We start from the raw sequence: 13,804 nt of genomic DNA on the forward strand, positions 1-13,804 counted from the left end.
GGCCATTGTGTGTGTGCTGGTTTTTGTTCTGACCAGTTATTTTGGTGCCAGTTTCAAATTTTCTCTGTTTGCATTAATGCTGGCATATTCATTTTCATGAAAATGTCTTGTTAGGTCAAATAAATGTCAAATAAATGATTGGGACTTTAAAAAGCAGATTCAGATGCTAACATGGAATTCTGACTCTGGATTTGCCCTTGTGGTGCACCCTTCTCTCGCTCGTCTGGCCAATCAGAAGCCTGCAGGGGTTCTGCTGTAGGCTGGCGTATGAGAGGGCCGCCTGTATTTATGCATTCACATGCGCAGACTGGCCTGCTTATCTGAGACCACTTTGGCCCGCTTTGGCCCAGTTTGACCCAAATAATGAGCTAATCATGCCACTCTGGCCCCTGAAGGCCTGGTCCTGTTTGGTCCTGTGCCTGGCTGTGGCCATGTTTGGTCCCGCTTGTTTTGACCTCCTGATTCGTGGCTCTGGTTTTAAACTGCGGTCCTCCGTAGAGGTTTAGTATTCCCACACAAGGGCCAACATCCAGCTCTCCCACTTTCTCTGCCCCAAATACATAATGCCCCAGCCAGCCTGCTGCCACTCTACACAGCCTGTAGTGCTGGGGAACCAAGGAGCTAAGAGCTCCTCTTTATAACATCTACACAGCCTGTAGTGCTGGGGTACCAAGGAGCTAAGAGCTCCTCTTTATAACATGATCATTGTCAACCTGCTCATTTAACGAGGGCCATTAATTAGCAGCATTGATTGGTCTTTATTCTGATAGGACTCGGTTCTGCTCCTGTGCGCTTTCCATAAAATCGCTCTCATTTAACACAAAAAAACTGCCAAAGATGGTTTCAATTAAAAAAGCCAATCTCTGAGGTAGTTGTAATAATGTAAATTATTTAATATATGCTGATGTTTCTGTCAGAAAGATGAAGCCGCAGACTGCGGGACCCAATCGGCAGTAGCCTCTGTGAGCTGGTGTTAGAATCTGTGAGCTGGTGTTAGACTCTGTGAGCTGGTGTTAGACTCTGTGAGCTGGTGTGAGGTGGTGTTAGACTCTGTGAGCTGGTGTTAGACTCTGTGAGCTGGTGAGCTGGTGTTAGACTCTGTGAGCTGGTGTTAGACTCTGTGAGCTGGTGTTAGACTCTGTGAGCTGGTGTGAGGTGGTGTTAGACTCTGTGAGCTGGTGTTAGACTCTGTGAGCTGGTGTTAGACTCTGTGAGCCGGTGTTAGACTCTGTGAGCCGTGCGTTTTCATGTCTTAATTCAGCGTTGAGTGGCATCTCTGCCCTGTTTTAGGGCTCATGAACTCACACGGTTGGTAGTCGAGTTGTTTTTATGTTCTCTCTTTTTCACATAATTTACTCAGAAGAACCATTGGCATAATAATAACCATTTGCATATGCATACTCTCTCTCTCTCACACACACAAACACGCACACAGACACACACATTCTCTCTTTCTCTGTCTCTCTCTCACTCACACACACACAGACACATTCTCACACACGTACACACATTCTCTCTCTCTCACACACACAGACACACACTCTCACGCACATTCTCTCTCACACACATTCTGTCTCTCTCGCTTTCTCTCACACACAAACACAGACACACACACATTATTTCGCTCTGTCACACACACAGTGAAAAGCGTAGACACAGACTGAAGTGAACTTAAAGGCACATTCTGAGCAGGAGAGTGGCTGCAGAAGGACACATTAGGGTTAGAATTAGGTTAGGGTTTGGAGCATTAGGGTTAGGGTTAGGGTTTGGGGCATTAGGGTTGGGGTTAGGGTTAGGGTTTGGAGCATTAGGGTTAGGGTCAGGGTTAGTCAGGACCTGAGGCCCAGTACTGCCGTGACACAAATTCATTTACAATCCAACCATCCGATCTTTGGCTGTTTGAATTAGAATGATGTGAATTAGAGCAGCCATTGAGAATCTTGGCTAACTAATTTCACAATTTGAAATGATGACAGAGGCCAATTAAAGCATGCAAGGATGTCTTTTATTTTAATTGAGTTTCCTATCTTGCACTGAATGTTAATTTGGATTTATTATATACTCACAAGCTTAATTTCTTAACAACTGTCCTGCTTTAAAAGTTCCCATTAATTTTAAATACATTTCGACTATATAACTGTCTCATACTTAAGAGCACTGTTAAAAGTGAATCTGGGGCTTCTGGTTGATCTGAGTGCTGTGCACCCTGTATTCACAATAAAGACCTTTGGTGCCATGCTGAATTACAGAGGGAGGATTTATGTAGTATTTTGCATGCATCTGAAAATTGTTGGGAGTAATAGCTGATCAAACCTTTTCAGATTCTAGGCACGGTGTTGTAGCAGTAAAACAGGACAACAGAATGCTGAGAGTATTGTGTGCAGTTCTGGGGACTGTACTACAAGATAGATAGAGAAGGGCAACTAAATTGGTTTCTGCTCTAGAAGAAAAAAATTATGAGGAAAGACTTAAGGTGCTTTATCTTTTCACGCTTAGTTAAAGGGGACTTAGGTGTGATTTGATTAAGACATTAGGAAGTACTTTTTCACACAGATAGTGGTCAATGTGTGGAATAGCTTGCCAGCTCATGTAGTAGAGGCAGAAACTCTGGGGGCTTTTATGGCCAGGCTTGATACAATGCTAGATACTATCTAGCTGCTAGATAAACGGTGAGAACCAGGTACCTTTTAGTGGTAAGAAAGTGGCGAGCATTGTTGGGCTGGATAACCTGTTCTCGTCATTATGGTATGTCATGTTATGTTTGTCAGACTTTGTAATTCTTTCCACTTAAAAATGCATAATGAAGCCTGAATGCACATGAAAAATGCTTAACTTAGCCTTTATAAGCACATTATGCATAATTTACAAATATTGTAACATGGTCCTATGGGCCAGTGTGTGTGGTGTTGGGGGCTAGGTGGGGTGGGGAAGGGCTGGTCTGGAGCAGAACAGAGTGTGACAGGGTGAGGTGTGCGCACCTGGGGCAGGAGCTACTTGGGCAGAGATGTATAATGCACAGAACCTCGGTCTCTGACAGTGCTAGGAGAGCAGAGAGACTGTGCTCGGATCAGTACATCAGCACTGGCCAATAGCACGGTGAACTCACCTTGAATCCCTGAGGCGTGTGACTGGCAGAATAAAAAGAGCTGATTAAATGCATACTGCTGTGTAAATGTTAATGAGTGTTAAAAAGAGAGAGCTGCCCTTGAAGAGAGAGCTTGCTATGCAAATGAGGAGGGTGATGGGGCTGTAATTCTGTTACAGGCAGTACTCACCTCATGGGGTCTGCCTTTAATTTGTCCCCTCCAGATCTGAACAGAATCGACCTGCTGGACCAAGTGTTCTCTACAGTTGCTTTCATCATAGTTGAGATCTGCTGTGTTTTTCTTAATTTCCTTCACGATAATAATTACAGTTTTACAAAAGCATATTTGTAGTTCAATGAAAGGCAGTATTTTAATAAACTCGGGCCGTGAGTGTATTTCTGCCACAGATAAAGGGGGAAATTGATTCTGCTCTCGCGAATCGTGTGATATGCCATTTCTGTTCTTATTAAACAGGGTTATATGCAGGTTCTGTTCTTATTAAACTCCTGATTAATTCACACTTATTTCTCATGGGGAAACACTAGGGGACCCATATCTGGCTAATTTGCATGTCCCTCAGCAATTTGATTTCACATCAATTTAAATTGATTAAAAAAGGCGAAATTCCCAAAACCAAAGTGGTTGGGGGAGGGGTGTGCAATGAGAGCCTCTGCCTGTGTGAAGTACATGCACTTTATAGCGGGATTTACATGTGTTTTAGAGAGGGATGTGCGTGTGTGTTAGAGAGGGATGTGTGTGTGAGAGGGATGTGCGTGTGTTTTAGAGAGGGATGTGTGTGTGTTTTAGAGAAGGATGTGTGTGTGTTTCAGAGAGGGATGTGTGTGTGTTTTAGAGAGGGATGTGTGTGTGTTTTAGAGAGGGATGTGCGTGTGAGAGGGATGTGCATGTGTTTTAGAGAGGGATGTGCGTGTGAGAGGGATGTGTGTGTGTTTTAGAGAGGGATGTGCGTGTGAGAGGGACGTGTGTGTGTTTTAGAGAGGGATGTGTGTGTGAGAGGGATGTGCGTGTGTTTTAGAGAGGGATGTGTGTGTGTTTTAGAGAGGGATGTGTGTGTGTTTCAGAGAGGGATGTGTGTGTGTTTTAGAGAGGGATGTGTGTGTGTTTTAGAGAGGGATGTGCGTGTGAGAGGGATGTGCGTGTGTTTTAGAGAGGGATGTGTGTGTGAGAGGGATGTGCGTGTGTTTTAGAGAGGGATGTGTGTGTGTTTTAGAGAAGGATGTGTGTGTGTTTCAGAGAGGGATGTGTGTGTGTTTTAGAGAGGGATGTGTATGTGTTTTAGAGAGGGATGTGTGTGTGTTTTAGAGAGGGATGTGCGTGTGAGAGGGATGTGCGTGTGTTTTAGAGAGGGATGTGCGTGTGAGAGGGATGTGTGTGTGTTTTAGAGAGGGATGTGCGTGTGAGAGGGATGTGTGTGTGTTTTAGAGAGGGATGTGCGTGTGAGAGGGATGTGTGTGTGTGTGAGAGGGATGTGCGTGTGTTTAGAGAGGGATGTGTATGTGTTTTAGAGAGGGATGTGTGTGTGAGAGGGATGTGTGTGTGTGTGAGAGGGATGTGTATGTGTTTAGAGAGGGATGTGTATGTGTTTTAGAGAGGGATGTGTGTGTGTGTTTTAGAGAGGGATGTGCGTGTGAGAGGGATGTGCGTGTGTTTTAGAGAGGGATGTGCGTGTGAGAGGAATGTGCGTGTGTTTTAGAGAGGGATGTGCGTGTGAGAGGGATGTGCGTGTGAGAGGGATGTGTGTGTGTTTTAGAGAGGGATGTGCGTGTGAGAGGGATGTGTGTGTGTTTTAGAGAGGGATGTGCGTGTGAGAGGGATGTGTGTGTGTTTTAGAGAGGGATGTGTGTGTGAGAGGGATGTGCGTGTGTTTTAGAGAGGGATGTGTGTGTGTTTTAGAGAAGGATGTGTGTGTGTTTCAGAGAGGGATGTGTGTGTGTTTTAGAGAGGGATGTGTGTGTGAGAGGGATGTGTGTGTGAGAGGGATGTGCGTGTGTTTTAGAGAGGGATGTGTGTGTGTTTTAGAGAAGGATGTGTGTGTGTTTCAGAGAGGGATGTGTGTGTGTTTTAGAGAGGGATGTGTATGTGTTTTAGAGAGGGATGTGTGTGTGTTTTAGAGAGGGATGTGCGTGTGAGAGGGATGTGCGTGTGTTTTAGAGAGGGATGTGCGTGTGAGAGGGATGTGTGTGTGTTTTAGAGAGGGATGTGCGTGTGAGAGGGATGTGTGTGTGTTTTAGAGAGGGATGTGCGTGTGAGAGGGATGTGTGTGTGTTTTAGAGAGGGATGTACGTGTGAGAGGGATGTGTGTGTGTGAGAGGGATGTGCGTGTGTTTAGAGAGGGATGTGTATGTGTTTTAGAGAGGGATGTGTGTGTGAGAGGGATGTGTGTGTGTGTGAGAGGGATGTGTATGTGTTTAGAGAGGGATGTGTATGTGTTTTAGAGAGGGATGTGCGTGTGAGAGGGATGTGTGTGTGTGAGAGGGATGTGTGTTTTAGAGAGTGATGTGCGTGTGTTTTAGAGAGGGATGTGTGTGTGTTTTAGAGAGGGATTTGTGTGTGTTTTTTAGAGAGGAATGTGTGCGTGTGTTTTAGAGAGGGATTTGTGTGTGTTTTAGAGAGGGATGTGTGTGTGTTTTAGAGAGGGATTTGTGTGTGTTTTAGAGAGGGATTTGTGTGTGTTTTAGAGAGGGATGTGTGCGTGTGTTTTAGAGAGGGATTTGTGTGTGTTTTAGAGAGGGATTTGTGTGTGTTTTAGAGAGGGATTTGTGTGTGTTTTAGAGAGGGATTTGTGTGTGTTTTAGAGAGGGATGTGTGCGTGTGTTTTAGAGAGGGATTTGTGTGTGTTTTAGAGAGGGATTTGTGTGTGTTTTAGAGAGGGATGTGCGTGTGTTTTAGAGAGTGATGTGTGTGTGTTTTAGAGAGGGATGTGCATGTGTTTTAGAGAAGGATGTGTGTGTGTTTTAGAGAGGGATGTGCGTGTGTTTTAGAGAGGTCTGGTGCTACACAAAATCAGAGAAAGCAGAATCTCCCCCCGAATGGACCTTGATATTTGAAGAGAAAAATAAAATCTAAATTTTTTGGGAAATATGTGGGGCCCAGCCTTCAATTGTTTTGACGCAGATTTCATAGAAACAGTTGCGAATTTCTCCATAATGACCAGCATCTCCTCCGACCCGTTAAACATCCTGCTCTGCTTCTAACTGAGATGTCATCACTCTGAGGCCAAAAGTGGGCTGAGTGTGGGGCTGAGTGTGGGGCTGAGTGTGGAGCTGAGTGTGGGGCTGAGTGTGGAGCTGAGTGTGGAGCTGAGTGTGGAGCTGAGTGTGGAGCTGAGTGTGGAGCTGAGTTTTGGGGCGCAGTCCTGCTTGTGCTTGTGCTGCAGTAGGCTGTTATTACCTGGGGAAGGGCACAGGTGCACAGGTGCGCGACCTCTCAGCAGGGTTAGTGAATTATAGCAGAGAGAGCGCGCCTGAGCCCGACTGCCCTTCTGTGCTCCTCCTGCGATGCTCTTCCTGAGGGCAGATGGGGCTGTTTTAACTCCCCCTTCACCGGCTAATTACCCCCGAGCTGCTTCCCCTCAGCTCTGCGCTCCTCATATTACCCCCGGGGCTGGAACCCTGCGGAAAAGCCCCTTTCAGCTTTCAGACCCGCTGATTATCTGTGCGTGCGGCAAGCTCCACTTCTTCTGAAGACCGACCCACCTGCCCACAAGCCCCGCCCCCACGCAGCGAATGCACACACCTGTCCCCCAGCTGCGTGTTCACGCACAGGCACAGTGTGCACACCTCAACATACGGCTTCTTCTATGTTTGTACACAGCCACGGGTAAAAATACACAATACCTAACCAGATAAATACATACACATCCAATAATCAGGTAAGAGTATATGCTGTGCATTCATTTGGTAGGTGCATGTACACACAATGCACTTTACATCCATCACTGTCGTATCCTCTTTTGGATTAAACGTGCAGTCTCTGCTCTGTGTGTGCAGTACCTGCTTCATGTGATGCATTTAATGCATCCTGAGAGAGACTTCAGGAGTTTTAAAAGATTATTCTGACTGTGTGCATTAATTATCTTGGCATATTCCTTCTTTGAAAGTAACAACTGCAGTAATATCATGAGAAAAAGGCTTAGTTTGCATGGATGCATCTGCCCAAATCCATTTCCGTGACTGAAATTCTAATTCTGATTTGATTGTAAGTATGTAATAATCATCTTTAGGAGAATAACACCATCATTTTTTGGATTTGGAACTGTTTCAGTGACAGTTAACCATGGCAACTGCTGGCCTTAATGACGACAGTAACAGAAACGGATTGGGCAGGTCACTTCCCTTTGTGATGATAATGAGCAGGCTAAAGTGGACTTAGAGGGAAGGAAGAAAACCTATTTGTTTAGACAGAAAATGAAGCTCCTTAGTGACACATTATCAAAACTGAAGCCAGTGGCCAGCATAACGTACTGCTCTTTTCTTTGTAGCTGTTAAGTGTAAAATGTCCTGCTCCATGTAGTAATTATACCTGCCCACTTCCTGCTGACTCCTCACTTCCTTTCTTATCAGTTTCACATTTATTCTGTTCTTTCCTAAAAAAAGGAAGAGTAGAGAGACCGAAAACGAGAAAGCAAGGAGAGAGGGAGAGATAGAGAGATACAGTAAGGTTAAAAAAGAGTGAGAGAGGGAAGAAGGAAGAGAGTGGGGGAAAGAGAAAGGGAGAGAGGGGGAAGAGAGGGAGAGGGAAGGAGATGGGTAGAGTGGGAGTTAGGGAGGGAGAGAGGGAAAGAGAGAGATAGTGAGGGTAAAAGAGAGAGAGGGAGGAGGGGAAAGAGAAAGGGAGAGAGGGGGAAGAGAGGGAAAGGGAAGGAGATGGGTAGAGTGGGAGTTAGGGAGGGAGAGAGGGAAAGAGAGAGATAGTGAGGGTAAAAAGAGAGGGAGGTAGGAAGAGAGAGGGGGAAAGAGAAAGGGAGAGAGGGGGAAGAGAGGGAGAGGGAAGGAGATGGGTAGAGTGGGAGTTAGGGAGAGAGAGAGGGAAAGAGAGATAGTGAGGGTAAAAGAGAGAGAGGGAGGAAGGAAGAGAGTGGGGGAAAGAGAAAGGGAGAGAGGGGGAAGAGAGGGAGAGGGAAGGAGATGGGTAGGCCGCAAACATTAGTAAGGCCTCCCTGTGTTTACAGAAGTACTGTATTTCCTTGTGTTACTGTTCTTACTGACACAAGCTGTGGGTGCATTGCTCAGTGATGGTTTCCAGTGGGGGTTAGGGTTAGGGTTAGGGTTAGGGGTGCATTGCTCAGTGATGGTTTCCAGTGGGGGTAGTTCTGTTATTACTGTGATACCTGAGTCCGGAGTGTATATTTACACCTCAGAACATTCGGCTTGTCTGTTAGCTCGCTGCGGTGTGATAAATATCCTTTTGGACTCTTGCCTTACTGTAAAGAACCATGCATGCTCTGAACATCACACACACACACACACACACACACACACTCACACTCACTCACACACATGCACACACACACACACACACACACACACACACACGCACACACATGCACACTCACACTCACTCACACACATGCACACACACACACACACACAGACACACACACACACACACGCACACACATGCACACACACACACACATGCACACACATGCACACCTACACACAAATACACACACATACATGCACACACACACACACACGCACACACATGCACACACACCCACACGTGCACACACAGACACACACAGACACACACACACACACAGATGACACTCGTGTTGATGTGTGTGTTTACAGCATAGGAGGTCAAAAGGTTAATTGAGCACAAGCCATGGTGGGGGTGTATCCAAATGTCCCAGAGCTAAACCGTGTTACCCAAATGGCAGAAGATCAAAAGAACCCAGACCTCTGTTCCTCCACAACAATTTAAACAAAAGATGCCAATTAGGCCTGTTAATCTCCGTATTCACTGATCAGAGTGCTCCATAAACACCCAGACTGATTTCATTATTCCACAGACAACACTTGGAAATTCAAATATAAAGAAAAAAAATATTTCTGCGATACTACAACTTAAATATAACAAATTAAACTATTAATTATCACTTCTCAAAAGCTAATTATATTCTGCAAGTTATTTAAGCTGAATTAAACATAATGACAAACATTTGTTTACATAATGTAGTTGTGGTTGATTGAGCCTGTTTAATGATAATTGTGTTTTACTGAAGTCTGTTTCTGTGCATTTGCCAAAGTTTACACTTCTTCTCCAAGCACTGGTTGATTTGTCCTTGTAAGAGAAGACTCCAGAGAAGGTTCTGATGAATGATCATATTTTTGTAATAAATCTCATTCCACACATCAACTTCATTTATAAAACACAGGAATCTGATGTATAACCTTCTGACAAATTATTGGAGCTTATTCTACACTTTAGTGGCCGTTCATAAATAATGCATTGTCAGATATTTCAGTCTGATTCAAAATGGTGAAAATGCAATAAATGTGTTTCTTTAGAGTTATTTAATGCTAATGTGCTGCGGGGTTCTCTTGCTTAATATTCGCAGGCTGGTCAGAGGGTAAATAATGCAGCCTGTGTCACAGAGGAGTCGCATGGAAATGCGCTTTGTGCTGCATTCGGATGTCCTGCGCAGTAAAGCTGCAAGATTGCAGAAGATGTGAATGAAATGTAATTGGAAATAATGTTGGAGTTTTTTTTGCAATCGATGGTCCCTCTCAGTGTGACAGCTCGAGCCAGACGAGGAGAACTCACAGCGTCCTCTCTTCCTCACAACATATCCTGCTGAACCAAGACTTCTCCTGCAGAGAATTATGGGCTTTTTTGTTGTTGTTTAATATTCAGCATGAGAGTGGCGCATCTTCTGATCACTTTCCTGAATATTTCCCTGAGTGTCTATGAACTGTGACCCCAGTATCGAGGCAGCTGACCTCTCTAAGAGCCTTTCCTCAGATACGGGATCACCCGCAACCCACACAGGCCCTGACACCTTTCTCTCTCTCCCCCTCTCTCCCTCTGTCCATCTCTCTCCCCCTCTCCCTCTCTCTATCTCGCTCCCCCCTCTCTCCCTCCCCCTCCCTCTCCCCTCCCCATCTCTCTCCCCCTCTCCCTCTCTCTATCTCGCTCCCCCCTCTCTCCCTCCCCCTCCCTCTCCCTCTCCCTCTCCCCTCCCTCTCTCTCTCCCCTTCTCAATCTCCCTCTCACTCTCCTTTTCTCCCCCTCCTCTCTCCCCCTCTCTCCCTCTCACTCTGTCCCTCTCTCTCCCCGCCCCCTCCCTCCCTCTCTCCCCCCTCTCCCTCCACCTCCCTCTCCCTCTCTCTACCTCCCTCCCACCCTCCCTCTCTCCCTCCCCCTCCCTCTCCCTCTCTCTCTCCCTCCCTCCCCCTCCCTCTCTCTCTCCCTCCCTCCCCCTCCCTCTCCCTCTCCCTACCTCTCCCTCTCCTTCTCCCTCCCCTCCCTCTCCCTCTCTCTCTCCCTCCCTCCCCCTCCCTCTCTCTCTCCCTCCCTCCCCCTCCCTCTCCCTCTCTCTCCCCCTTCCTCTCCCTCTCCCCCTCCCTCCCCCTCTCCCTCCCTCTCTCCTCCTCTCAGATCCCTCAGGTGAGCTACGCCTCCACGGCGCCGGAGCTCAGTGATGACCGGCGCTATGACTTCTTCTCGCGCGTGGTGCCGCCGGACTCCTTCCAGGCGCAGGCCATGGTGGACATCGTCACGGCGATGGGCTGGAACTACGTCTCCACGCTGGCCTCGGAGGGCAGCTACGGCGAGAGGGGCGTGGAGGCCTTCACTCAGATCTCCCGGGAGACCGGTGAGTCCCGCCACGCCCGCTTCCCTGGGGGGGAGGGCCCCAATCTGCCCCTGCTCATGAATATTCATGACTGACTACTATGACATCATTGCACGTGTGAATAATGGGGACAGAGTGCTGACAGACAGACAGAATGGAGAGGGAGGAGCCATATTTGAGCTGAACCAAACTATTAAACAAACTGTCTCGCATTACAGCCCTGATGAGACTGGCGAGCAGAAGCACGTGTAGATTTTCCTGAGCAAACACAACTTTTATGAACACATTAATTTATTTCAGCTTAGAGAACGGTGGAGAAGAAAGTAATAAACTGGATAATGGCCTCATACATTTCCTGCATTTTCCCTTTTGTCTCTTAATGGCAGCCAAAGTTAAACTTTATGAACTTTATTGAGGATGAGTCTGGTTTGCATAGATCAGAGAACACCTATATACAAATATGATCCGATAGGAATGTTGCTGTCTGGTCACAATAAGGAATGTTCAGAGTCTTTCACTGGATGTGAACTCCCAGAACAGCAGTGTTTATGCTGCTGTACATGCAGAGTGCCCTGCAGATACCAGACGGGTTCAGCTGTTGAACGTCTGTCACATGGGCAGTGTCGTGTCACATGGGCAGTGTAGTAATCAGACTTCAGATGGAGTCATTCAGAGCTGTTGCTTCTCGCGGTTAATGGGGATGTGTAAATGGCACTTTGGTAACACTGGCTCTGGGTGCTAACACTGTTATTGCAAATTCATTGTAATCTGGAAACTTTTAATCTTTCTTTCGCCCTCCAGTGTCGCATATGGAGCGCAGATGAAATTAGTGTTATTCTTCTGCATAATTACCTCTGAGCTTCACGGGTTTCATTCAGCTGCAGAGCGTCCTCAGCCTCGTCTTCCCCGTCTGCTTGCTGTTGTTCTGTCTGTGTTTCTGATCTCCGAGGGCCAGAGGGCATTAGTGTGTTTAAACTGAATGTTTATCTGCACACGCTTAAAACACACGCTTTCTGTCAAACAGGACAGTGTGTACGGGGTCAGCAGAGCAGAGGATTGTGGGAGTTGTATTCTCTCAGGGAGGGCAGTGTGTGCCTATGCAAGTGGTTAGTGGTGCAGAGGATTGTGGGTATTGCATTTTGTCAGAGAGGACTGTGTGTACCTGTGCAAGGGTTAGAAGAGAGGAGGAATATGGCTGCTGTATTCTGTCGGATCAGGCAGTGTGTACCAGTATAGGGCTTAGCATAGCAGAGAATTATGGGAGTTGTAGGACCTGAGTTGTGGGGAGTTGTTGAGGATGGCACTATGTAGGATAGTCACATGGTACAGCTCTGCTGAAAGATGAGTCAAGACTGAGACTGAAACTGAGACTGAGACTGTGGCTGTGACTGTGACTGAGACTGTGACTGTGACTGTGACTGAGACTGAGACTGAGACTGAGATAGAGACTGAGGCTGTGACTGTGACTGGCTGAGACTGAGACTGTGACTGTGACTGACTGAGACTGTGACTGTGACTGACTGTGACTGTGGCTGAGGCTGAGACTGAGACTGAGACTGTGACTGACTGAGACTGAGACTGTGGCTGAGGCTGAGGCTGAGACTGAGACTGTGACTGTGACTGTGACTGTGACTGAGGCTGAGGCTGAGACTGAGACAGACTGAGACTGTGACCGTGACTGACTGAGACTGAGACTGTGACTGACTGAGACTGTGGCTGAAACTGAGGCTGAGACTGTGACTGTGACTGTGGCTGAGTCTGAGACTAAGGCTAAGTCTGAGTCTGAGACTAAGGCTGAGTCAATGATTCTGCATATGAAAGCTAACCATGAGAAGCTGAGTGAAAGCAGAGAGATGTGGCCGTGTGTGTAACTATGAGCCAGATGAGTGTTTATCGTTGCCTTTAAGAGCCTTAATTCAGCCGGTCCACACTGCGCAGGTCTGTGTGCACCTGTACGAGACTCAGAGACTCTAAAGTAGAGCACACCTGCCCTGGAGTCGTCTGGCTGTTTGTTATTGGCTGTCAGGAGCCTGCTGACACAGGCCTTATGCACCCCAATATCCCCCAGACGACAGCCCACTCCAAAATGTCCCCTCTGTAGCTCTCCACCTCTGTGTTTGCTTCTGTTTTCTTTTATGTGCCTGTCTTCCCTCCTCCCTTCCCCTCCACTCTCTCTCTGTGTATGGTTGGTAGTGAAAGTTGGTGTGACAAAGTGTTGAATCTCAGCTCTTTCAGGTGAAGGTGACCAAGGTGTTTGTTTTTCACCTTTAAGACTGCTGCTGCAGCAACATTGAAACTTTATATAGAAATTGAATAACTTAGTTTTCATGTTCATAATTCTGCCAAAATAACAGATAAAGTTGAGTTGTGAGTACGAAGGTAGAAATCTGCCAAAAGATGAAAGTCAGTCCTGTTTATTTGCAGTTTGTTTTAAGAAATCAACTAATAGTCTGTGTGAAACCATTTGAGCTTGTTTTGGCAAAGATAATTAAAAATAATTAATCTCACAAGCTCAAATATCTCACTATGATATACTGAATTTCTGATGTCATTGTTGTTGTTTGAGAGTGTAAACTGCTGTAGCAGTTTTCATTCAGATCAGAAACACCAGACTTTTCTCGTAGCACTGCAACAGATCTCAGCTTCCTTTAATACCTGCTATCCTGACAGGATAATTGAGTGCTTTCCAGGATAGTTTGGCATTCTCATATTATTTTTAATTCTCTCAGATTTGCTTGCATGGTTACTGGCTTTGAGAGCGTCCTGATGCTTATTTCTGCAGCGTTTATAAGCCAGTTTAAAGCCTATTTAATGCATTTATTTAGTAAGTAGAGCTGGATACAGACTTCTGCTAAATAAACAATCTGATACCGTGGCATTGAGCCGACTGTTCAGA

At 46.3% G+C, this 13,804-nt stretch overlaps 1 protein-coding gene across 1 annotated transcript in view; it reads left to right on the top strand.

Annotated features, from left to right (window-relative positions):
- The window catches only part of LOC118208573 (metabotropic glutamate receptor 7-like), a 41,544-nt gene extending 30,364 nt beyond the window's left edge, over positions 1-11,180 (top strand). The window contains exon 2 of the mRNA XM_035383385.1: positions 10,713-11,180. Coding sequence (XP_035239276.1) covers positions 10,713-11,003 — 291 coding nt within the window. The 3' untranslated portion in view covers positions 11,004-11,180. The remainder of the gene's footprint in view (positions 1-10,712) is intronic.
- The last annotated feature ends 2,624 nt before the right edge of the window (positions 11,181-13,804 follow it).

Source organism: Anguilla anguilla, chromosome 11 (assembly GCF_013347855.1).
Source record: "Anguilla anguilla isolate fAngAng1 chromosome 11, fAngAng1.pri, whole genome shotgun sequence".
Classification (NCBI taxonomy): Eukaryota; Metazoa; Chordata; class Actinopteri; order Anguilliformes; family Anguillidae; genus Anguilla; species Anguilla anguilla.